Source organism: Mus pahari, chromosome 5, assembly GCF_900095145.1.
Source record: "Mus pahari chromosome 5, PAHARI_EIJ_v1.1, whole genome shotgun sequence".
In the NCBI taxonomy this organism is placed as follows: Eukaryota; Metazoa; Chordata; class Mammalia; order Rodentia; family Muridae; genus Mus; species Mus pahari.
The window spans coordinates 31,588,946-31,615,229 of record NC_034594.1 but is presented as its reverse complement, the minus strand read 5'-3'; the positions used below and the strand labels follow the sequence as shown (position 1 = coordinate 31,615,229).

The following is a 26,284-nucleotide window of genomic DNA, read 5'->3' as shown; positions in this document are numbered from 1 at the left end:
TCCCATACCATGCCTGCCCAGAAGCTGCCATGGTCTCTCCTTGATGATAATGGACTGAACCTCTGAATCTATAAGCCAGCTCCAATTAAATGTTGTTCTTTATAAGGAAAAAAAAAAGAAGAAGTGGCTTAAGTCATCACCTTACACAAGACTGCTGCCTGGTCTTAGATATTGCTTTTGTCTTTTTTTTTTTCTCATCTTGTTTTATAATCTTTCACCCCTACTCTTCCCACTCAACACCTCACTATTAAGGACCCTTATTCCTGTTGGTTCAGGGCAAGTGGTGCCCCATGTTGGGTGGCACTTGTCCCTTACTCATGCCTCACATTAGGTGCCATTTGTCCCCATCCAGTAGAAGACAAGAAATAAAGAAGAAACAGCAATAGCTGGGACCAGGAGGTCTGGTACAAACCAACCACTTATGCCAAGGAATGCACTTCACTAAGAAGTACAACATCATATATACCTAATGGGGAGGAGCAGCCAAGGTTATAGAGATCTAAGTCAGATGATGTTAGCAAGACATCACAGGATACCTCAGACAGCTGCTTCAAAACAGATAACCACAGTCAAGGGGGAAGAGTTGGGTCCCCAGAAACCACAGCCTTGATCCCTCTGAAACATTGGCTCCAGCCTTACCCATCCTTACCAAGTCCATTCCTGGACAAGGACACAGAGCTAAAGTTCCCTTTGTCCTTTCAGTGGGACCTCTGAGAAAGGCTTGGGTCAGTCTGGCTCTGGACACTGTAAAAAAAAATACTAAATGACATGATATAGATAATGTTAACGACCTAAGCAACTAAGCAGATTATAAAACAGATATAATTTTAAATATAATTATAAAATCAGATATAATTTTTACCTAGATATATATGGATGTAGGTATATTCTTGTAAGAATATGAATATATGCATAGATATTCTGAATTAAGTAGATATGACTGAAACAATACATAAGCCGAAATGTAATTGTTGTTAACACTAAATAGTACAAGTATGGGTCATTTTGTGATTTCTAAAAGATTTTATTTTTATTTGTGTGTGTGTGTGTGTGCATGTGCGTGTGTGCCATATGTAGTAGATGACATCAGAGGCTACAAGTCTGAAGTCCTGCAGCTGGAATTACAGACAGTTGTAAGCTATCCAATGTGGGTGCAAAGAACAGAACTAGTTCCTCTGGAAGAACAGCAAGCACTCTTAACCTTGGAACCATCTCTTCAGCTCCTAACTTCATGACTTGAACAATGTCCTCAATTTCCTTCACATTATCTGCATTACTCCTGAACTGCGTTGATTTAAAATTAGTATTAGAGGATCACATTACGTTAGGCTTACACTGGTAATTGAGGGTGTTGAACCTGCTGAGATGTGGTTTATTTTTAGTTTAAAACAAAGGGAATTTACCAAAGGAAATCGAAAAATAATTTGGTTATGCAAAAAGGCCTAGTAGCTCCTCCAAGTGCCGTATCTTGGCCACTCTAACGATCTGACACTGAGTATGGCCCTTAAACACAAAGTGCTATACAGCTCTCTGCAGATGAGAAAAAGATGACTAAGCAGCCGCTGCACCACAGAGGTAAGGGGAGGCCAAGGGTTAAAACAGTTGGTAAATGACAATACACATCAGGGAAAACCCTTGCTCTCAGCTCTTGGTGAAGTGGTTTTTCACTACACCATACCCTTCAGATTAGTAAAGCCTTTATAAGCATGTTCCTTTATCACATCCTTCTCCATTATTCCATCATTTGTTTACCTACTTGAAATTTTTTTAAAAATTCCCAGTCCTTTATTTAAAGTAGTATGCAGTAATATTACCAGAGTTACTTTGGTTAGCATGCACTTAAATGTTTTGATTTGACTAATATTTGACATTTGGAGAAAGTAGAGGGCTCTCATGAGAGAGCACATATGAGACAGAGTGAGAGAAGTAGAGATAGATAAAGAAAGGGAGAGGGGAGGAAAGAAGAAAGTAATGTCTCTATATGTGACAGGTACAAAACGGACAGCCTGCAATTTAGAAACCACAGTATTTCAGTGGAAACAATGTCATCCTTTATCATCCAAGAGCAACTGAGTTGTCAAAACTTCAAGTTCTCCCCAAATCATTCATAACCTGATAATGACTAAGCCGCAGAAATTATAACAGTTTTAATATATACATATATATTTATACATAATGTTTATATGATATATATATATATATCTTATTTTAGATCTTCCTAAGTTTGATTGTTCACTAAAGTGTGGAGAATGTCATTTAGAAAATACATTGTTTTATAAACTTTTCTCTTGTAGGATTAACCGAAAGCGTATGCTTAGAGATGGCTGATTCCTCCCCTTTCCCAGGTTCTTATCAAATTCAGAAGGATAAGATAAAATACAATGCAAACTACACTAGGGCAAAGAGCAGCCAAGCAAGTGTTTAGGGAGCTTTTGTAAGTCAAATTTCCTTAGACTGGAGAGTCAGGAGGTCCTGAAGCGTTCAGTAAGATCAGTCTATGAAGACGAACATGCTAAGGAAGCAGGGTCCAAACCACAATTGGGAATCTAACTAAGATGTGGTCACTGTAATCCCAGATTAATGCTGTAAGATCATAGGCCAGAATTTAGCCTTGATAACAAAAGGAATCTACAATAGCCAGTATGGTGCCACACATCTGTAATGGCAGCACTTGGAGGAAGGATGGGCCAGCCTGAGCTGTCTAGTGAGCTCAAGGCCAGCCTGCTCTATATGAGACCCTGTCTTTAAGGGACAGGGTGGGGGGGGGGGGTTGGAAAGACTTGGTAATTATCTCACTGTGGAATAAGGGCAAGCAACTTCTCAAAAGATGAGCCTAAGACCTTGAATACTGTGGGGCTGGTGGAGCCACACACATAGTTTCTGATTCTCCAGAAAACTGAACTCAGGAAGGAATCAAGATCACAGACTCGGATCAAGTTACTTGGCAAGCCAGCAATGTGATGGTTACTACATACAATCAGAAAATGGTACCTGGATAGGCATGTTGGCTGCAGCCAATATTCTCCTCTCTTCCCTTAAGCAATTTGAAATTACCACAGCTACATGCATTGGATTTCCATGAAACTTTCCCTGAAAGACAGTAAGCAAAAGCAGCATAAAGGCTTTGAAAAAGAAACACATATAAATCATAAAGAAATGTCATACTTGAAAACCAACAATAATCTTCTTCTAAACCTATACAAATACCTGGGTTCTGTTCTAATTGTCTATTCTTTTGCAGTGCCATGGAAACGTAGACTCTTAATGAGAGAATGTTGTTTTCTTTGCTTCCAAAAGTCTTAACAGCTGTTCTTTGAACAGTTGTTTATGAACACATTGGAGGGTGAGTTTATGTTGGGCACTGGGTAGGTTTTAAATATGGTAGTTATTTCCCATTGAGTCCTGAAGTCTCAAGAGTGTCCTTGTTGTACACATGGTAGTTCTGGCTTCAGGTCTGTAGTCTCTGCAATGATCCCCATTTGATGATATTCACGTCAACTACCTCCTAACTACATTATACTCAAACAAAACCATACACACTTTTCAGCAATGACATTTCTGACATTGAAGCTTACGCTTATTTTATTGCCAAGGCTAATGATGTGCATCTGTTAATTGGCAGCCATCTAATATATTGCTGTAAGTGAAAATCCCAAATCTCTTCAGGAGAATCATCTATGGTTGCCATGGTGCCCAGCAATGAGCGTGTAGTCATTTTCCTTACTTTCAAGAACTATGTTCTCTAGCCTTAATTTACAGTATTGTCTGGAACACCATAATTTTAGTCAGTCGTGTTAAAACTTCTTTTCTAGACTGTTCTGAAGTAAGATTAGAAAGGCACTGGAGACAAGCTCACTAATTGAATCTCTGCCATCCTTTCTTGAGGTGGTACATGGTGCTGATATCCGTGAAATGGCCAAAAGGTCAATAGAGGAAAAAATTAACAGTCCACAAAGTAGAAAATTAACACCAAACAAAAGTAGATCATACAGACAGCTAAACCAAAAGATCTTTCTGGGGAGAAAAAAAGAGGGTTGTTGGCTGTAAACCTTATCATGGCTGTGACTCCTGGGAGTATATGAGATTCTGTCAATTAACATTTCCCTTTGTGAAAGTGGGGTTTAAAACTGTTTGGATTCCTGTCCTTCCATATTCATTCCTTAAAAATATTTTCTTTCTTTAGGCCAGAAAATTTCCAGAGCAAGTGAATTACCTGAAACTCTGAAAGCAGAGCTATGAAAGTAACCCCGCTCAGTATGGGGGAGCGTCATGTTTCTAACATGTCTACATTTCCATCTACGTGAATTTGTCCCTGCTAATTTTGACATCTCATGGTTCTTTTCATATAGCTTGCCTTTAAATCCCCTGCCAGCTCAACAAACCTATTTTCTCCTTTTTTTTTTTTTTTTTACCTTAATGGCACTAAAAATATTTCCTTGCTAAGAAGGGTTTCTTTTAGGGATAATTTGCAAGCTCTGTTATTAATATAAACTGTGAATTTGTCCTTCTGGGATGAAGGGCTCCTCTAACGCTGCAGACACACTGGTATGGTCTCTGATCGGGTGCTGTGATCTTCATTTTCCTGTCAACACTCAGCTTCCTTCCCTTTGCTTTGCCTCTGCTTTCCAGCAGACCTGTGAGATTAAGTCACACACTCCACTCCTTTAAGGGCCAGACATCAATACTTTTTTCATTAACTAATACATGTTCATTTTCTACTTTAACACCCTCTAATGTAATGCCTCACTTTAATATTTGAGAAAAAATGTCCTGTGAAAAACAACTGTTTATTCAGTGCCAAATTACTATTTCACTTTCCTAAATATTAAAGATGTGTTCAGGCTCACCTGTGAGTAGTGACTATGTACAGAGCTCACAGAACAGCAATAAAATGAACCCTGATGTGTGTGGAATTCTGCTTCTTGCTATACCAAGGTTTTATAAAGGTCCCTGCTCTCTGGAGTGGCCTTCTGGGGTCTTACAAAGGTCCCTGCTCTCTAGAGTGGCCTTCTGGGGTCTCACAAAGGTCCCTGCTCTCTGCAGTGGCCCTCCAAGGTCTTACAAAGGTCCCTGCTTTCTGTGGTGCCCTTTCACTGTCCTGGTGTCAATCAACAGGTGATTTTAATTGCAACAAAGTCAGATTTATTGGTATTTTCCCCAGCGATTAGTATTTTTAATGATGTGCTTAACAAACCTTTCACTAAGTTTCTGTCATGGGGATGGTTTTCTATGTCTTTTTGAGTCTGGAAGAACATTGGGATTGTGGGTTGTAAAAGCTTTTTATGGCTGTGGCTGCTGCTACAAATTTATCATGGTGCACACTAGTCAGCACTTCTATTGGTAAAATGAGGGTAACTTTGGATATTAAGAGTAAGAATACTAGTAACCCTGATAAACTAGTGTTGCTGTTAATTTCAATTCATTTAGAGTAAGTGAAGAACATTTCTCCCTACCCCCTTGGATGCATAGTTACAACAACAGTCATTGAGAACTCTGACTTGCAATGTTGGCCCAGTTCTGCCATAAAACCTGTGTTCCCACCAACATGAGAGGTTTCTTTCTATACTAAGTTCTCTTAGAGATCTCTCTCATCTTTGTGTCATCAGTGGGATTATTGGAACTTTATGGTAAACCCTGATCACAAGCAGAATAGGGTTCTTTGCATTTCCATGCAAATTTCAGAATCAGTTTGTAGTATTCCTCTACACTCTGTCTCCCTTTCTCTCTGTCTCTCTCTCNCTCTCTCCCTCTCTCCTTCTCTCTCTGTCTCTGTCTCTGTCTCTCTGTCTCTGTCTCTGTCTCTCTCTCTCTCTCTCTCTGTGTGTGTCTCTCCCTCTCTCGTTCTTTTTCTCTGTCTCTATCATTGTCTGTATGTCTTTATCTCCCTCTCCCCCTCTCTGTCTCTGTCACTGAATCTTTAGAAAAGTTAAAGGAGATTTGGCATGCATATAGTTTTGTTCTAATCCAGTCTTTCTCAAGCTTGTTAAAATGTCTCTCTACTAAACAGTTTTAATTTTCCATGAGGGACCTGAAACATCCTTTGTTAGGGTTGCTTCTGATTACTTGGTATGGTTTTGATATGAAAATAACTGCTATCTTCCTCTTAGGGCCGATATATGGGACTATAGTTAAACTTATATATTGATTTTGAGTCTAACAATGCTGCTGACTCATATAGAGTCTAATAGTGTATTTTTTTTATAATTCTAAAATTTCACCTGTACACTCTTCTAGATTTTCTATATCAATGAATCAGGTTTTGCACAGCATTTGTAGAATGCCCCCTTTGGTTATTTCAGTTCCATCCATGTTTGCAAACGTAGTGGAAATTTCCAAACAGGTCATTGTCTTCTAATTTTCCTTTACAAATGACTTCTAATATAGTTTAATTTTGACTAAGTTTATTGGTATTTGCTTTGTGGCCCCGCATATAGGTAACTCGTAAAAAATTCATGCTAACTTCTAGGGAGTGAGCACTTTGTAGTTGTTGGTACAAGGAATTTATTCTAATTTATTATGTCAGGTGTTATTTTGTATAACTTTCTGTCTTCTTGCTGGTTTGTTTGAACTATTGATTTTATAGGTCAATGGAAGAATTAGTTCAAAAGCTACTTTGTAAGTTGTTCTGTTTCTGATAGAAATACTTAGATATGTATTTCTTGAAATTAAAGCCCCTCATGGCTATGAGCTGAACTTTATCTCCAGTGACAATTTTCACCCTAAGGAAAGATGATTAACTCTGGTGTAATGCTTCTTAGTTTTATCTTATTTCAAGACCTCTATTTCAAAATGGATGTAGATAATCGAGTACTAGTATTATACATATATAAAAGGGAAAATACATAATAAATATGGTTAACCCAATCCTAAAACTTCTTTGCTTATTCAGGATTAACGTTTTTGAATCTCATTTATACTCAGATTCGTGGTCTGATGTGTTTCTATAAATCATCGTCCTGTGGGCTGTGGGGATGTCAGCGATGAATTTCTCAAGAGCTACTCTCTTCTTTCTGTAAGGCTTCATACTGGAACTTTTACCAGAAGTTCTCAGTAGCAGGTCCTCAGGCATGAGCCGGCCTTCACATCCTTTCTGGAATGGCCAACTGGTTTGTTGACTAAGAGTGTGTATGGTGGTGTAGCCATACTGTTATGATTAGCAACCCCATCACTACACAGTTAGGGCAGTTACTACTTAAGTGCTCAGACAGGGGTCTTCTACTACTAGATGGGTGCATCTACTGCTGTGGTCCACTTTCAGTGATACCACCAAGGATGTTTTTATTGTTTATATGTATGAATGTTTCACCTGAATGTATATATGTGTACCTCATGCATGCCCAGTGACAGCAGAAGTCAGAAGACAGCATCAGATTCTGAAACTGGAATTGCAGATTGCTGTGAGCCACCAGGTGGATGGATACTAGGAATTCAACCTGGGTTCTCTGCAAGAGCAGCAAATGGTCTTAACCCTTTAGCCATCTCTCCATCCCTGTTGTTCTTAGATATGGTTGTACAGTTTTAAATTAAATATAGAGTGACTATTAATCAACTGATACAAGGAGACCGCGATATGCTGCTTTTTAGAATCTGACTCTTGCAATCTTTAAAGATTTTCTTTCTTTTTCTATTATTCAGATCCCCAGAAGTGCAAACGATGTTATGTCTTGCAAATCAGCCTCTTACCTTCTAGCATGACCTATGTGGTTAAACACATATTTTCACTTTTCTGCTGTAGCATTGTACTAGAAGTGAAGTGTATTCTGCTCAGCCAGCAGGACTTTTCTGATACAGATATGTATATTTTAATGGTAATGCTGTGTGGGGCAGGATTGGTTTAGTACAACTTCTAACTTCCTTTCAAACACCCTGTAAAGTCCATATTGTTGCTTTCCCAGAAAATACAAAAGTAGATCATTTAACCAGTGACGAGTGTGCATCAGACAAATGTGTTCTTGATTCATTCTGTATACATAACTATTTGTACTATAAATTGTAGTGTTGTATTTTAACGACATTTTAAACAGCAATTAAACAACGTGTTATTGCAACAGAGCATCTAATTCAAGTGAAGTGACAACCACATGAATAGCTATGACCTAATTTCACATCACACATAATGACAATGACATAGGGACAGCCACATGGTAACAGCAATTAAGAGGTGTCAAATAAGATGCATTCTGATTAAGAAGGAGGGTTCTTGGTCACTGCTGGTGGGTGTGCAAACCACCCAGGGATTTGGGGAGACAGTTTGATAATTTCTTATAAAAATAAACACTCTCTTGTCATGGGATCCATCAATCACTCCCCTTAGTATTTACCTAATGAAGCTGGAATCTTACTTACATATAAGCACAATCTATACATTAGAAGTTTATAATAGCTCTATTAATATTTGCTAATATTTACAAGCCACAAACATGTCCCTCAGGTGGAGAATTGGTCAAGAAACTGTTGTGCCTACAGACAAGACAATATTATTTAGTAGTAAGAAATGAGTTATCCAATATGAACTAACCAGTACCCCCTGAGCTCGTGTCTCTAGCTGCATAAATAGCAGAAGATGGCCTAATCGGCCATCATTGGGAAGAGAGGCCCCTTGGTCTTGTAAACTTTATATGACCCAGCACAGGGGAAGGCCAGGGCCAAGTAGTGGGAGTGGGTGGGTAGGGGAGTAGGGGCGGGGGGTGTATAGGGAACTTTTGGGATAGCATTTGAAATGTAAATAAAGAAAATAATAAAAAAGAAAAAAGAAAAAAAAAGAAATGAGTTATCAAACTATGAAGACAAAATAAATGTACACACTGCTAAGAAATATGTCAGCCTATAAGGGTATAATATATTCCAGTTTTATAATTTCAAGGAAACTTAGAACTAGGGGGCAAGGATCTAGTCAGGTTGCTCAGTTTAGTCCTTGTCACATGAGTTTGAGTCCAGTGCCATTGGAAATGCTTGGCGTGGTGGAATGCATTTGTAATGCCTGCACTGTGGGGCAGATAGGTGGGTCCTGTTGCTCACTGACCTGCCAGCATCAATGACTGGAAAGCTCCAAGTTCAGAAAAAGCCCTGTCTTAAAAAAAAAAAAAAAAATGGCGGAGAGCAACTGAGGAAGACACCCAGTATTGACCTCTGACCTTTCTATTCATGTGCACCCACAGGAACACATATACACAAGTGCCCCCACACATACCACACACTACACACAGCAGGAAGATCAGTAAAAGAGTCAGTGGTTGTCAGGGGTTTGAAGAGGAGGAACACAAGAGGATATGGGGGAGCCATGAAACTGTCTTATGTAATGTTACTGTGCCAACATGACATCGTTCCATAGACCTGTAGAACACTAATGTAAGTTAGAGATCTTAGTTAACAATTCTCTATCAGTTCATCAGTTGTGACAAATGTACCATGTTAATACACTACTTAAGAGATTGTGTGGTAGGAGAGAAGGTGGGGGGCTGGAGATGTGTGTGAGAACTCTGTACTTTCCTCTCAGTTTTTGAGGAAATGCAAGACTTCCTTAAAACTTGTTTTACTGACATGACATTTCTTACCCAGACCTCATTAAGCTATCCTTTTGCTAGAAATGAGTGAAGTAGAATGAAGAAGTTCCCCAGGTTAGACCAGAGTTTGCTTGTCTGTCTGTCTGTCTGTCTGTCTGTCTGTCTGTCTGTCTGGGGTTCTTCAGGCTGGACAGAGCATAGGATGGTCTTACATACACTGTGCATCTGTGGATGACCTGGAACTCTAGATCCTCTGGCTTCTCTGTCTCTGGAGTGCTAGGGTTTCAGGCTGACAGTAGCATGCCCAGCACAAAGCTGGCTTTGAAAACAAGAGAGAGGTGTAGGTTCTCAAAGGTTTTTATTTTGTGTTTTGTTTTGCTTTCAGACAGTCTCATTAGGTGCCTCAGCTGGCCTGAGATTCACTATTAGATCAGGCTAGCCTCAAACTCATAAATATTCCACCTGCCTCTGCCTTCCATGTGCTGGAACTCAAAGCTATTTCGACTACACGCAGCTTCAAAAATGTATACATTTTTAATGCCTTGCATTCGTGCAAATACCAACATACTTTAACTAACAAAACCTCAACTGCAAGTGTGTGTGTTTGTTGCATATTTTTGAAGAAAATGCTTTTTAAAGGCACTAAGTATGTCATCTTTAAGTTTAGAGTATATTTTGGACACATATGTCTTCTTTAAGTTCAGAGTACATTTTGGGCACAATGTCCTTTATTTGTTTTGATCTGTTATTGTTGATTGTCAACTTGACATACTTATTATAGAATCACTGGGAGACATAACTCTGGGTGCATCTGGGAGGCTGTTTCTAGGGTAGGTTCACTAGGAAGGAAGATGTACCATGAGTGTAAGTGCTGCTGCCCCATGTGCTGGGGTCCAGGGCTGTGTGACAGAGGGGAGGGGAGCCAAGCACCATGACTGACACTGCTTGCTTTCCAACTGCAAATGTAGCATGGCCAGCTGCCTGCCACGCCAAGCTGGGAACTAAAATAACCTCTCTGTCTCAAGTGGCTTTTTCAGGGACTTAGTCACAGGAATGAAACAAGGAACCAAGGCACGGTGGAAGACAATCCACTTGAAACAATCACTCTGTCCAGTTCTGCACAGCCACGGGACCTAGTTTTGTGCCGCAGCTGTTAGCTTCGTGACTTTAGGTAAATTGCTTGTTAATCTTCATTGCTTCAATTGCCTTATTAGTTGAGAGAATAATACTTGTGTTGTCATTGTGAGGAGCATGCCAGACAATTGGGAATGACCTTTGTAACTTGTAAAGCACTCTAAATAACAGAGTTTCTCTGATGCTTCAAGGTTAGGTTAGGAGTTTGGGACCTCATATACATAAATCAACAACAAAAAAAGCAAAAGAAAAAAATCATTCTTAATTTGACAGAAATGATCAAAACTGATTATGTAGCCAATGAAATATGGATGATTTGTGCTCTGGCAAGTCTATAAAGACTCAAATATAAAGTATAAAACTACCAACATAAAAGAAGCTTCAGAAAACTTGAGAGGGTGCTTTTTGAATAAAGAACAGTGGAACTTTCCTGGCATCTTGAGGACTCACAAGGACAGTACCAAAAGCAACTCTGAATAAAATAAGTAGCTCTCAGCTTTGTAGCTGTTAGCAAAACCATCATTAAGGGCTACATTTTCCTGGCATAGAAAGGTCAGAAAAGCAAATTACAAGCCCTCATCTACCATGACCTTTGACAACAGACTCAAGATGGGTTTTTTCACTCTCACTTCAATTCTTTGTTATTAGAATGTCTTTTACATACTTAAGCATATGTTGGTTTTATGATTGAAGCTAATTAAAAGTGATAAAGTATATACATACATGCAAAAATGCATGCATGTACATATACATTATACATATACACCATAGCAGATATTTCACTTTGATTTTTGTAGGCTTTCTGTAAAAAAAAAAAAAAGAATTTTGATCTTGAAAATTGTCAGTCAAATCAAAAGAGAAGCTGGAGACCACTCTGCTGACTCAAATTCTGTGCCCACAGGGAATTCACAGCTATCAATAGAGAAACTGTTTAATTTTACATTGTAGGAAGAGAGGAAAGGTAGATGTTAACCTTATTGTTCACGTTTGGACACACACACAAAAATAGTCCCCACATTTACTGAGTACCGACTGTATACAGGGTATTTTACAGGCAGCTTTAATCCCAGGTAGATCTGGCAAGAGATGCATCATAAGCACAGGTATTATGTCATCTGTGGATGTTCTATCATTTGTGAGGAGTCATAGAGCTAGAAAATGAAAGAAAAACAACACCGCAAACTTGGGTGCTTTTCATTCTACTGCTTCAGACTTCCCAAATCACTACTGCCTTAAAACAACAACCTGATTCCTGATGGTTAATGGACTCTGTGAGCTGTAAACTCAATTAATTTTACTTTGCCAGGTATTCTATTATTTTCTATATGGAACATGTTTTAGGTAGTGATTATTTATGAACCTGTAGATGGGTGTGATGCTTAAACCAAAAAAAAAAAATTTTTTTTGATTTTGAAGTAAGTGGTTTTGGCTGAGTCACTTAGAGATCTTACAGCTTCTGAAGTTCTACTTGTTGGTAAAAGCAATTCAGCACGCTTAGTGGCCCTGGGTGCCCTTGCATGACCTAGTGAGGAAGGCCAGCAACACAAAGCCCTAGCCTGTCCTGACCCCACTCCCTGTCAGAAGATTCCAAGTAGGCACCCTTAAAGACAGGTCTTCTAACTAAAGACTCAGCTTTCTTTTCCAGCCATAAAAGCAGGGAGTTATGTAAGTTCAGGGTTCCCCCTCCTTGCAATGCAGCCCACTGAATTTGCAGACCCTCAGAGTGAGCCGACAAGTCACTATACTAGTTGAAAGGAGAATTAAAAATTGAATATCATCTTGATTTTTGCAGAGGCCTCTTTATTTAAATCCTCCTGACATTACAAATACATAAAACTAGTCTTGAGATTACAGTGAGAGGGCAGCAGGCCCTCTTCTGGAGATGGTGTTTTATCTTCAGAAAGGTTAGATGGGATCGTCTAACAACGTCCTGAGCTGCTCTAGGGAGAATTCAACCATGATCATGTCTTGCTCCTTATACACAAAGATGAATTCCTAGGCCAATCATAAAGCTACCTATCTCTTATGGAATCATTCAGTCACCTTTACTCCTTCACTGCCAGGACAATAATACCTACATTATTGTCGTTATTAGAGAGTGTTCAGATAAGGAGATAGACTAATAAGTGTAAATATTGGTAAAGAAAGGACATGCTGTGTCTCGTTGACATATAATGGTACATCTAGGAGATAAAAGGACTCACAATTACATAATGAATAAAGAAAATGGCATGATGCTCTCTTCATTGGCAGTTATCATCTATAAGTGGAAACTGGGGAAAGTTACATTTAAAATAGTAAGAAAATTGAAATGATTTACATTTTTAACATATATTGAAAAGAGAAGTGTTAGGAAAGCAAAGCTTGTTCAAATTTATATAAATATTACACAACATATTCAAGTATTGAAATGTCACATGGCACTACAATAATTGCATAATTTTTATATATCTATAAATCATTTGAAAACATTTTTTAAGAAGTTAACCAATACAAGAAAAATGTAGCTCTTCTATGAATTAAGCTAGGGTTCTACTGAAAAATATTAAAGTTTGAGAAGGAATAAATTACAAACACGAATTCCCAATTGTAAGACAGTGTCATCAAAGTCAGAGAGAGAGAGAGAGAGAGAGAGAGAGAGAGAGAGATTTGTAATTAAGTTTGTGGTCCCAAGAGTTGGTTTAAAGTATTTGGGGTTGAAGAAATGATTTAATGAAGTGACCCTAAAATATACACAGAAGAAATGTCTAATAATAGCCAAACAATTATTAAAACTCCTGAACTTTTCAACACTGGAAATAGAAAATTATCTTTGTTTGGTTTCTTTAACTCTTCCAACTGTCTGTTGCCATCCAGGTTCCCAGATAAATGAGCCACAGTAGAGATGCAGTGCACTGTTGGACTAGGATTCAGATGGACCCTGGTGTTGAATTGCTCTTAACAATAAGGTCCTAAGTTCACTGTTTCCATAGATTGTATATGTTCTCATAAGGGCGAATTGTGGGAATTCCAAAAACTAGCTAAAGAAAAGGTAGTATTTCCATTCATGTAACAACAACAACAACAACGAGTCAAATGTGACAGCACACAGCACACATTATCCTGTAATCCCAGAATTAGGAGAGCTGAGGCAGGAGGACAGCAAGTTCTCAGTAACCTGGCTTACACAGTTAGACCTTGTTTCTAAACAAAACTGACGGACAAAATTTGCAACTTACTTGTTTACGTGCATATCAGTTCAGAGGAAGCACTAGGTTTCTATGTGCAGAGTTCAATATTAATTAAGATACTTTTTTTTTTAAAAAAAGGATTACAGTTCACAGTTGTGTGTATAATCTAAGGACTGGAGATGCCCTTTTAAACCAAAGATGCTCTTAGAGATGATGCAAAAAGAGACTTTTCATTAGTGTGAAGAGGGGGTTGATGTGGAATATAATCAAAAGGCATATGATAGACTAAGGGACTATTATCTCATATGAACTATTAATGTGTGAAAAGATATTTTTAAACTTCAAGTTTAAATCCTTGAATATATATAAAAATCTGTTGAAGCTGATGGAAAACCCAATAGAAAAGAATTGGGAGTTCACCAAAAAGTACAACCAAGTGTGGGAATGATTGCCCAGCCTTAAATTATCAGGAAAAAGAAAAAGAAATAGTTCCCCCAAATCACATTGGCAAAACCAGAAGATAATGATGTCAACTGTAGTTGGAGCCAGCAAGACAGGTCAATGAGTAAAGGCACTTGCTGCCATGCCTGATGACCTGAGTTCAGTCCCCAGAACCTACATGGTAAGAGAGAGCCAACTTCCACATTGTCCTCTGACCGCCACAGACAGGTTGTGGGGTGCAAATACTCTCCCTTAATAATGTTATTACGTTATATAGTACATGTTATATACTACATACACATACAATGTAAATATATATACAGCTATAGTTAATGAAAATACACGGAATAGCTCTCCAATTTTGCTGACGAATTGTGAATTTGTAACATCTTAGAAAAGCAATCTCATCTCTCTCAAGTTTTGAAATGCTTACGAGTTTAACTACTAAGTACATTTCTAGACCCCTAGCCCACAAACGTAAAGCAGGGGCATATAATAATTAATCTATATATAAGGTGCTTTGCAGTGTTGTTTGTGATGAACAACGGAAAAGGCGGAGACTGCACACTGAGCAGGAATCACCTGGTAAATCAATCATGCCTCACTCACACCAGGGACCACTTATTACCACTGATGAGAGAGGATTTCTGTGAAGTGAAACTTGGAACGCAGAGAAATGAATAATAAAGTTTCGTTTTTGTAAGTGGTAAGCTCTTGACATCATCACTTAAAAAATTCCGAAACCACATGCCTAAATTCACATGGGTGTAATTCACGTATTTTCCATTTTTATTCAACCATGGAATCATGGATACGGAAGCCTGTGCACTTAACTTTTAGCATTTAACTATTAGGGTGGAAATGATGTGCATGTAGGTGAGGAAAAATTGAGAAAAGAGTAATTTTTTAAAAAAAAGCCTTATCTGTGATTTAATCAACTTAAGGGAAGTGATATCTGTGTGTTTATGCAGCAAAACAACAGTAAGATACCAACCAAAATGTAAATAATGATTTATTATTCTGGTTGAATTTCAGGGTTTTTTTTCTTTCTTTTTACACTTTTCATTTGAATTTTCATGAATACCTGTATGGCATAAGCAGTTAGACAATACAAAGCTGTTTTTTTTTATTTTGATGAATGTTATTGGCATTAAAAAAAATTTGGTTCATATAATGATCAAAATATAGGATATTAGAACCTAAAACAAGAAGTGGTGAATATTCCAATCAGAAGAAATACAACCGTTCTGTGGGCTGACATTTGAGAAGAAACTGTCAACGTGCCCATACATTTTCCATTGAACAAATGTTTGAAATTCATCTCAATTGTGGCGGAACATGAATACTAATTGGAAGTACTGTGGGAGATTAAACTGAAAGGGTTGCTAATGGCTCATACGGACAGGCCCCAGAACCTCTTCAGAGTCATGATACTGGTGTGCCAGTACCTAGAGCAACAACTTCTTCTATTATTATTATTATTATTATTATTATTATTATTATTATTAGATATTTTCTTTATTTACATTCCAAATGTTATCCCCTTTCCTCATTTCCCCTCCACACCCCCCCCCCATCCTATCTGCCCTTCCCCTGCTCACTAACCCACCCACTCCTGCTGCCCCGTCCTGGCATTCCCCTACACTGGGGCATGGAGCCTTCACAAGACCAAGGGCCTCTCCTCTCACTGATGTCCCACAAGGCCATCCTCTGCTACATATGCGTCTGGAGCCCTGAGTCCCTCCATGTGTACTCTTTGGTTGGTGGTTTAGTTCCTGGGAGCTCTGGGGCTGGGGGGTGGGGGTTACTGGTTAGTTCATATTGTTGTTCCTCCTATGGGGCTGCAGACCCCTTCAGCTCCTTGGGTCCTTTCTCTAGCTTCTCCATTGGGGACCCTGTGCTCCATTCAAAGGATGGCTGTGAGCATCCACTTCTGTACTTGCCAGGCACACAGTGGTCTTTGTGCTGCTCTAAATGTCTACATGCAGAACACACTTTTCCCAGCAGGACACAGTAGAGAAGCCGCTGACAGATGTTCTGTGTTTCTCTCGGGCGGACTGGCTCTGGCCTCCATGACTGTCCTTCATTTCCATTTCAATCCAATGCATTTGCTGCCTCCCTCAGTCCCTTGCCCAGTCTGACCACATTAATGAGCCGTATTTGCCTTTCTCTAAACATCTTTAGTGAACTCATACCAAGCTGTGTATTTGCATATTTTGTGTCCTCTGGGCACTAATGATGCACTTGAGGGCCTGACCCAGCAGCATTTGAGCACGACCTTTGAGGTGACAGTTTACCTTTAAAAAATGCACTGGAAAGTCCTCCGGATTCAATGTCAAAGTCAAGGGCTGTAGGTGCTTTCATGCCATTATTAAGGAGACATTTAAAGAAAGGCCACCCTCCTTCCCCCGCCTTGATTTCCTCCCCTGTAAAATCTAAGCCCCGCATTTCTCTCCTGAGTAGTGAGAACTAAGGAGGGTGTTCCTATAGTCACAATCAATTATTAAATGAAGGTCGAATATGTATATGTATGTTTTGATTGCAGAAGTAAGAATATTCTTTGTAGGAAAATTTAAAATGCATAATCACTAAGATTCAGGAAATTACACGAGAAAAAAAAACATTCAAATCCCTGTATTTTTTTTTTTTAAAGATTTATTTATTTATTATACGTAAGTACACTGTAGCTGTCTTCAGACACACCAGAAGAGGGAGTCAAATCTCGTTGCGGATGGTTGTGAGCCACCATGTGGTTGCTGGGATTTGAACTCAGGACCTTTGGAAGAGCAGTCGGGTGCTCTTACCTGTTGAGCCATCTCACCAGCCCTCAAATCCCTGTATTTGATCTTAATATTCTAATACTTTCCAGTATATTTTCTCCATGTGTGAAGTATATAGGCATATATTAAACATACATTCCAAAGCATACTATACATCATTTTGAATCTGCTGTTTCACTTCATTGATACTCCAATACATTAAAATTCTTCAATAACATTATTTTAATAGTGATTGAATGGTTATTTTAGCTTAATAAAATTTCCATTTGTATAATAAAATGTTTTTATCATCCAAATGTTATATTATCAACCCAAACTTGTTAAATTTGAACATTTAGATGTTGTGCATTTATATTTTTACCTTGTCAGAAAACTGACAAGATGGACTAAAATATTCCACAATCATCTTTTTATTTATAATTTCCAATTCATATGTGATTTAATATTACTTAATATACCATAAATGTTCATTTGAAATTGTCTCTTCTAGTATTACAACATTTGTCCTGATTATTGCTTTGGGGCTTAAATTTGACATTTTAAAATAGCTTCATAAGTCTCATAAGCAGTAAATTAAATATTACATGTCCTTAGTATCAAACTATCTAACCAAAATAGTTAGATCTATTATCTCATTTGCATTCTGTTATCAAAAAATAGATGATGACAATACTTGGTTTTATTGCATTAGCCTAATAGGTCTTTACTCAGCCTCTTACTTTCTGCCAATACTTTATCCATTAGGTGGTTGCTTATAAAGATCATGGTTAAGTTTTATGTCGGTTACAAATAAGAACTATACTATTACAGTACTTCATCGACTTTGTTAATTGTCATTTTTATTATGCCGCCTTCTACTATGTCACTTCCTACTCTGTTGGTTTCCCATTTCTTTTACTTGTCTGTTGCTTTTGCAACACAGCTCTCTTGTTTTTACTCTTCTCCAAATGTTTGCCACGGATACGTAGTCTATTATGCAAACAGCAATGACTATGATGAACCTACCAGATATAATTTTGCACATGCCCTTGCTTGTATTACCACCCCAAAGGGATAACTTCATGTTCACTACTGACTCTGACTGTGGGCTGCTGCGCTGAGAGAGTGGGCGTGGCTATGCACAGTCCCCACTTCCTCCATCAGCACTGTCACCAGCACCAATAACAGTGCTTCAAGGATGAGGTGTGGCCTCTTGAAACCTCAAAGGTCACCTTCAACCTTTGCACATGGCCTTGTTTGTATTACCATCCCTAAGGGATAACTTCATGCTCACTGCTGTGCTGAGAGAGTGGGCATGGTTATGCAGGTCATATCTCCTGCAACAAGGCCACATCTCTTAATCCTTCCCAAACAACTCCAACTCCTGGGGACCAAGCAGTCAAATATACACACCTATGGGGGCTATTCTCATTCAAACCACCACAGGCTTGGCAGCAAGGCCCTTGAGACACTGAACATCTCACTGGCTCAAATATTTCAAACCTGTGCCTACATGATTTCTTAGTTAACTCAGCAAAGTGTCCTAGAACTTATTCTCATTTGCCTGTTTCTATTCCATTTTGCTTTGTTGGCTCTCTTGAATCTGATCTCCGTGCACCGTGTCCCCACATTGTGACTCCATGGTAGTTTGTACTCCCCATGGTGTCCGCTGTATCCAATGCCACTTTAATCCCATTTTCTTTTCCCGCCATGGAATCCTTTGTGCTGTCATCGTTGTTCTCCTTACATATCATTCTCTTAAATTTTTCACCACACATTCTTTGCTCTTTCGAGATTATTGCCTTATGTCATGGTTTTCCAGAAAGTTCTTCACACAGAGGAGTGTTAGGAGATCATTTTCAGAAGTCTATGTCCTCTGACACTTTGAGGTATGCTTGAAGCTTGTGTACCAGGCATTTATCATTAAGCAGTCTTTTATTGTAGGGAGCCAAGGAGGGGTTTTTGTGATTTAGTTTTATCTGCCTGATCCTTGTATGTTTACATTTACATTTTCGAATTTAAAATCCAATCATTTCACATTTTAAAGTATTCTTCTTTTCATATATTTTATCTGAAACCTCTGAAAGAATTTCATGCTGATTATAAACTCAAAGTCCTCATCAGCAAAGAAGCCTCTCTTTCTAGCAAATGGAGACCATCATAGAGAAACACAACTGAACACAATACAGAGACCAAGAGATGATGGGGGTGTTCAGCCCCAACAAAGACATGTCCTTCACAGCCCCTGTATCTATGGCTCAAGGAACTTCGTGGAAGGGAGGCAGGGAGACTGTAGGAGCCAGAATTCTAGGAAGGCTGCTGTGAAACATTCTTTCCTAGAAATTGTTGTGTAACCATGGAAACAGATGCAGACCTAAAGCAAAGCATTAGATGGATCTCAGGGAGTCTCGTGGAAGAGTTGGGGGAAGGATTGAAGGATCCAAAGGGGATAGAAACTCCACAAGAGATCAACAGAGTTAACTAAGATGAACCCTTGGGGCTTCCAGAGACTGAACCACCACAATCAAGGAGCAAGCACGGGCTGGATCTAGGCACCACCCCCAACCCACCCCTTGCACATATGCAGCAAATTTACAGTTTGGTCTTCATGAGGGTCCCCCAGCAACTGAAGTGGGGGCTCTCTGACTCTGTTGCCTGCCTGTGGCTCTGGTTCCCCTAACTGGGTTGCCTTTTCTGACCTCAGTGGGAGAAGCGTTGTCTAGTCCTGCAATGACTTGACATGCCAGGGAGGGGTGATACCCAGAACACTTCCCCTGTTCTAAGAGAAGAGAGGGGAGAGGGGAGAGGAGAGAGGAGAGAGAACACTTCCCCTGTTCTAAGAGAAGAGAGGGGAGTGATTTATGAGGGGCGACCAGGAGGAGAGGAGGGCTGTGATCAGTATGTAAAGTGAATAAATAAATAAATGTTAATGAGAAAAAAAGAAGTAGCTGCATAAATGAGACAAGAACAATGGCAATATCAGTGGACATGTTAACACAGAAGGAGAAAACTTCATCAGGTCCCACCCCTAGACAAAGAACTACTGGAGGCTAATAACTACCAGAAGAGGAATTAGCTCCTTCCACGGATGAGCCCCTTATTAGTTGTCCAGAGCAGAGTGGCTAGCCCTGAAACCATTTATACACACACAGCAAAAACGGACCTAGGAGGTTGCATTTATATATGATTGTAAATATGCAACAATAACATCCAAAGAAAAAGAGGCTATCAACTTGAGGGGGGCCATGGGAGCAGTTTGAGGGAGTGTAGCTGAGTGGGTGCAGGGACAAAAGAAAGGAAGGAAAGTGATGGAATTGTATTTCAATAAAGACATTTAACTTCTTAAACTAATTCTTAAACTAATCTAAATAAACAGATCATTTCTTTTACTTATTTCCCCTTTACATCTTAGCTCTTAACTTTAAGAAAAATCTCACTTGGTACTTGTACTGGATAGCTCTGTGTCAACTTGACACAGCTGGAGTTATCACAGAGAAAGGAGCTTCAGTTGGGAAAATGCCTCCATGAGATCCAGCTATAAGGCATTTTCTCAATTAGTGATCAAGGGGGGAGGTTCCCTTGTGGGTGGTGCCATCTCTGGGCTGGTAGTCTTGGGTTCTATAAGAGAGTGGACTGAGCAAGCCAAAGCAAGCAAGCCAGTAAAGAACATCCCTCCATGGCTTCTGCATCAGCTCCTGTTCCCTGACCTGCTTGAGTTCCAGTCCTGCATCCTTTGGTGATCAACAGCAGTATGGAAATGTAAGCCAAATAAACCCTTTCCTCCCCAACTTACTTCTTGGTCATGACGTTTGTGCAGGAATAGAAACCCTGACTAAGACAGTACTAATAGGTCTTTAATATCTGATATTCTCTGCTTAACTTGAAGGAAACTGTTCAGACAGGGAGACATACATGGCTTCCCCTGGGCTCCTGTCTCTCGTCGCATGTAGCCATTCACCCATCTCTGGTGAGCAACTGCAGTTTGAGGCTATGGACAGTAAGTTGTGAAGGGTTCTAGGCATCGGGGCCTTTTTTTATATAACATTTAAGTACAACTCAACTTCATATAACACAATTGTGAAACAATGCATCTCTCCATCTACAGTTAAATTCCACAGACAGAAGAAGTGCAGGAAGTCTCACAAAGTCAAAGCTTACCACTGTAAGACAATAGGTAACTGATATTTCTTGCTTTTCTTTTTTTCTTTTCCAGATTTCCTATGGTTAATACGTATTATTGCCCCCATATAAGAAGGAAAACCTATTCTTCTAGATGGACAGAGAAGTCCCACCCACTGGTAAGAGAATCGCCAACGAACAGCATTTCCTGATGTTCAGCTTGAAATTCCTGGGAGATAAGACTGTATTACAGATGACTAATTGTCATTTCTATTCATTTACTAAAGAGGAAAAGAAAAAATAAGTTTACAATGGGCATATATAAAGCAGGACTTGGTTTGCTTATTTGTCATAGCCCTGGCTAACCCAGAACTCACTATGTAGACGAGGCTGTCCAGGAGTTCACAGGTATCAGCCTGCCTCCACCCCTCCGCCCCTCTGCCCCTCCGCCCCTCCGCCCCTCCGCCCCTCTGCCCTTCCACCTCCGCCTCTGTAGCTCCCTTTATCCAGCTATGATAAATCAGCTTTGTTTTCTAGACCCAGGATGTAGTGGATGAGAAAAATGCAGTACAAGATCTGGAGCTGAAATAAACATATTAAAGGAAACATGACAACCAATACCATTTGTGTTATCATCTTTTCATAACACCTGGAAGGCTGGGCCAGCAGGATGGCAACGCAGGTAAAAAAGCATTTGCCATGCAAGCCTGACGACCTAAGTTCAGTTCTCATAACTCACAGCAAAAGGAGAGGCTCCACTCCTGAAAATTTTCCTTTTACCTGCTCATGTGCACTATAGCACATTTACATCATGACACATGCATGTGCACGCATGCGAGTGCATACACACACACACACACACAGAGAGAGAGAGAGAGAGAGAGATGCCACACAGGATAATAACAATTAATAAAATACAACTTTAAAAATATGGAATTTTTTCTGCAAATGACTGCAAAGAATGCATATAGTCAGAGCATAGAGCACTATCCTTTGGAAGGAATAATTATGACAATTAAAAACTGTAGTTTTCTCTTATTATGCTGCCTGCTGGTGAAAACATATTAAATATGAGTGCTGGCTGGTGTTTGAGACCTTCTTAAACTGAGACTCAGCTCTCCTCGTGCTTTTGCTTCTAGATAAAAATCCCATCTTATCTGGCTCCTACAGACAGAGTCTCTATAGGGCCAGGAGCAGGTGTTTGAGAGGGTCCGGGAACATCAGATTTAGCATTAGCTTTTTTTAGAGAGAAACCCCCTTATATCCAGTGCTTTTGAGATTCAAAACATTTTATACTCATAAAATATAAAATAAAAGGCCTGAATGCTCATGTATTAAAAATCAGGTTGTAGGAAAATAGTTTTCAAAGTCTAATGTTGTGATGGACAATTAGAACCCTCCTCCCTGCCTCTATCCCAACCATTCTTACTAGCCTGCATTACCATTATCTTGGAGCTAGGTCCCCTGTCCTTGCCCTTGCTTCCCCACAAGGTTACTTCAACATGGCAGTCAGAGTGATCATATTAAAACATAATTTTGACCACACCATTCCCCTTCCCTAACCACCACTATTTTTTAAAATTCAGAATAAAAACCAGAGTGTACATTATCCTGCACAAACCAAAGTCAAATATGGCAATATGTGGAGTCTGGTACCCAGCCTAGGTTTACACAGCCTCTTTGAAAAGAGGAGAGTTGGGATGAGAGAGAACCCTAGAGATACAACCCAGTGCTTAAGAGCGCTTCCCACAGTCACATCTCTGACCCATAACTATTCCTGTCTGAAAGAATTACAGGGATGGAAATGGAGAAGAGCCTGAGGAAAAGGTCCAGCGACAGACCCAAAGTGGGACCCAGCTCAAGGGGAGGTCCCAAGGCCTGACATTACTACTGAGGCTATGGAGCACTCACAAAAAGGGACCTATCATGGCTGCCCTCTGAAAGACCCAACAAGCAGCTGAAAAGAGTCAGATGCAGATATTTCACCCAACCAAAACAGCTGACCCCTGTTGTTGAATTAGGTAAGGCTGAAAGGAGCTGAGGAGAAGGGTGACCCTGTAGGGGGACCAGCAGTCTCAATTAATCTGGACCCCTGAGATCTCTCAAACACTGGACCACCAAATAGACAGCACACACCAGCTGATATGAGGCCCCCAACACACATACAGTAGAGGACTTCTGGGTCTGTGTTCATTCAGAGTTGATGCACCTAACCCTCAAGAAACTGGAGGCCTCAGGGAGTTTAGAGGTCAGGTGGGGTGGAGGGTAGGGGCATCCACGTGGAGACGGGGTGGGTTGGGGAGGAGGTGTGGGATGTGGAGCAGACGGAAGTGGGGTGGGGAATGGAATATGGAATGTAAAAAATAAATTAATATATTTTTAAAAAGGAGCACTTCCTGCTCTTTCAGAGGACCTCGACTTGGTTCCCACACCCATGTTGAGTAGCTCTCAACCACCTGTAACTCCAGCTCCAAGGAATCTGAGGCTCTGATGCCCTTCTCTGGTCTCTGCAGGCCCCTACACACAGGTGCTACTCACACAGACACACATGTACGAACACAGATAAAACCATGGCCAGAATAAACATAAATCCTTTTAAAGGCCCAGTTGTACAGCTCCCAATTTCCCTCTGGGCTGATGTTTAGTACATGGATTATTTTAAACAAAATTCTTTTTCAGACAACAAATAAAATTTATACCTATTACTGAAGACGGAAGACAAGAAAAAGTAAAATGGGGAAATCTAAACCATTACTGTAAAACACTAAAGAGAATATGGCTGACATTTTGATACCTTTCCTCCAAATATAAATATTTTCCCCTGAGATCTAGAGGTATAATATGCACTCTGGGTGTATGTTTGTATTCCATAGTTTTCACTTAACACTTTTACATTAGTCTTCAAAAGCAGGATATTAAATAAACACATGCTGTTGTGTGACCTGGTTGGGTCACACTCTATCAGGTCATTTCCACTGTAAACTCTGAGATTGTACTGACTTCTGTCCATTCAGCTTTTGTTATAAACAGAAAATAAGTAAAGCAGAGACAAAATTTAGAGGTAAGATGAAAGGATGGACTATCCAGAAACTACCCCATCCGGGAATCCATCCCATCATCAGCCACCAAACCCAGAGACTAATGCACATGCCAGCAAGATTCTGCTGAAGGGACCCTGATATAGCAGCCNCTTGTGAGGCTATGCCANTGCCTGGCNAACACAGAAGTGGATGCTCACAGTCAGCTATTGGATGGAACACAGGGCCCCCAGTGGAGGAGCTAGAGAAAGTACCCAAGGAGCTGAAGGGGTCTGCAACCCTGTAGGTGTAACAACAATATGAACTAACAGGACCCCCTGAGCTCAAGTCTCTAGCTGCATATGTAGCAGAAGATGGCCTAATCAGCCATCATTGGGAAGAGAGGCCCCTTGGTCTTGTAAACTTTATATGACCCAGCACAGGGGAAGGCCGGGGCCAAGAAGTGGGAGTGGGTGGGTAGAGGAGCAGGGGTAGGGGTAGGGGGTATAGGGAACTTTCGGGATAGCATTTGAAATGTAAATAAAGAAAATAATAAATAAATAAATAAATAAATAAATAAATAAATAAATAAATAAATAAAAAGAAAATAAGTAAAGTAAAGCAAGCATCTTTAAGAGAGAGGGAAAGCTGGCAACACAGCGAGGCCTCCTAGAAGGTCTGAGATGGTGACTTTGCCTCTGGGGTTTTCTGTGAAGACCCCAGGGCAGAGAGCAGGGGCCAAGGAGCCACATCTGGGTGGCTCTGCGACTAACAGAGAATTCTGTTCAGGTTGCCCTGGCCTTGACGGACTGAGTGGCAGTGGACTCAAGCCCAAAATAGTTACCCACCCATTAGAACACACATGCTACAGAAGGGCCTGGATTCTTGGGGCCCTTTATGCTTTTGAGACTTTTTCTTTTCTTTTTCTTTTTTTCTTTTTTCTCGCAAATAAATTACTTGGCCTGGGAACTTCTCCAACTTGGCAGAGCAGGAGACAAACCAAAACAGAACATGCGCCCAGTGCTGTTTAAGTTCTTTAGGAACGCATCCTTTAGGAACACAGCACGACATCATCCAGACGCTCTTGTCTGGACTATCACAAGAAACTCCATTTTCATGACCGAATATCCCTGGAATCCTCCAGGCAATCACACATGTCTTTGCCCAAGACATCACAAAGCAGGCCACGGACTCTGCATTCTGGGGAGAGATGTTGGGCACTTGGCAATGTATTGAGATTGTCAGCCAAACAATTCTGTCTCTGTAGGTGTATACACTAAATTCAAGTGCTCTCCAAGTTGGAGGTCATCGGGAGGAACTAAAGGTTGTATGGATTAAAATGTATTTGTTACACTAGGACTAACGAATTTGGTGAAAAGGGAAAAAAGGGTTAAAAGTGTCAGAAATTGGTATTTGTTTTTCAAAAGCTTTGGTGTGACAGTCATTTTAATGGCAGGATCAAATCTAAGTATCGATCTCAATGTGTAGAGTATGTTTAGTCACTGAGACAACGACTTAGACTTTCTTCTTATAAGTTTGCTGCCTAATGATTAATAATGGTGATGATGATAACAAACGCACCTTCCACACTCACTTCTACATCTGACAATATTTATAAAATGACATGTCTGGATGACTCTGAAGAGCAGGCACTGTGCAAACTCCTCATGTATGTCATGTAGTCTCAATGACCCCCTGATGCTGATGGGCGCAGTTTCACTGATAGCCCTGCTTTTCAGGGGAGATCAGAGAATAAGGAACAGAGAGGCTCTGTAGCTGCCAAAAGCTACACAGACAGACTGGGCATGAACATACACTCTCCTTCATGTGCAGTACTTCACCACACAGACAGGGCACGTGAGGCATGAACATACACTCTCCTCCATGTGCTGTGCTTCACACTCTCCACAGCTAAGCTTTGTGTAGTGTGAAGTTTAGTGTTTAGAGAAAGCCACTGTGGCTTCAGTTTTCCCTAGCAGAGGGAAGATATTAATCTAATTCCTTTGGGTTTTTTTTGTTTTTTGTTTTTTTTTTTTATTAAATTTATTTATTTTTTAATTATTATTATTTTCTTTATTTACATTTCAAATGCTATCCCAAAAGTTTCCTATACCCTCCCCCCACCTCTGCTCCCCTACCCA

The 26,284-nt window shown here is 40.0% G+C and overlaps 1 protein-coding gene across 1 annotated transcript in view; it reads right to left on the bottom strand.

Moving 5' to 3' along the window:
• Stat4 (signal transducer and activator of transcription 4) overlaps positions 1 to 26,284 on the bottom strand; it is a 101,821-nt gene that overhangs the window by 41,540 nt on the left and 33,997 nt on the right. Inside the window, exon 4 of the mRNA XM_021197713.2 lies at positions 2,992 to 3,090. Coding sequence (XP_021053372.1) covers positions 2,992 to 3,090 — 99 coding nt within the window. The remainder of the gene's footprint in view (positions 1 to 2,991; positions 3,091 to 26,284) is intronic.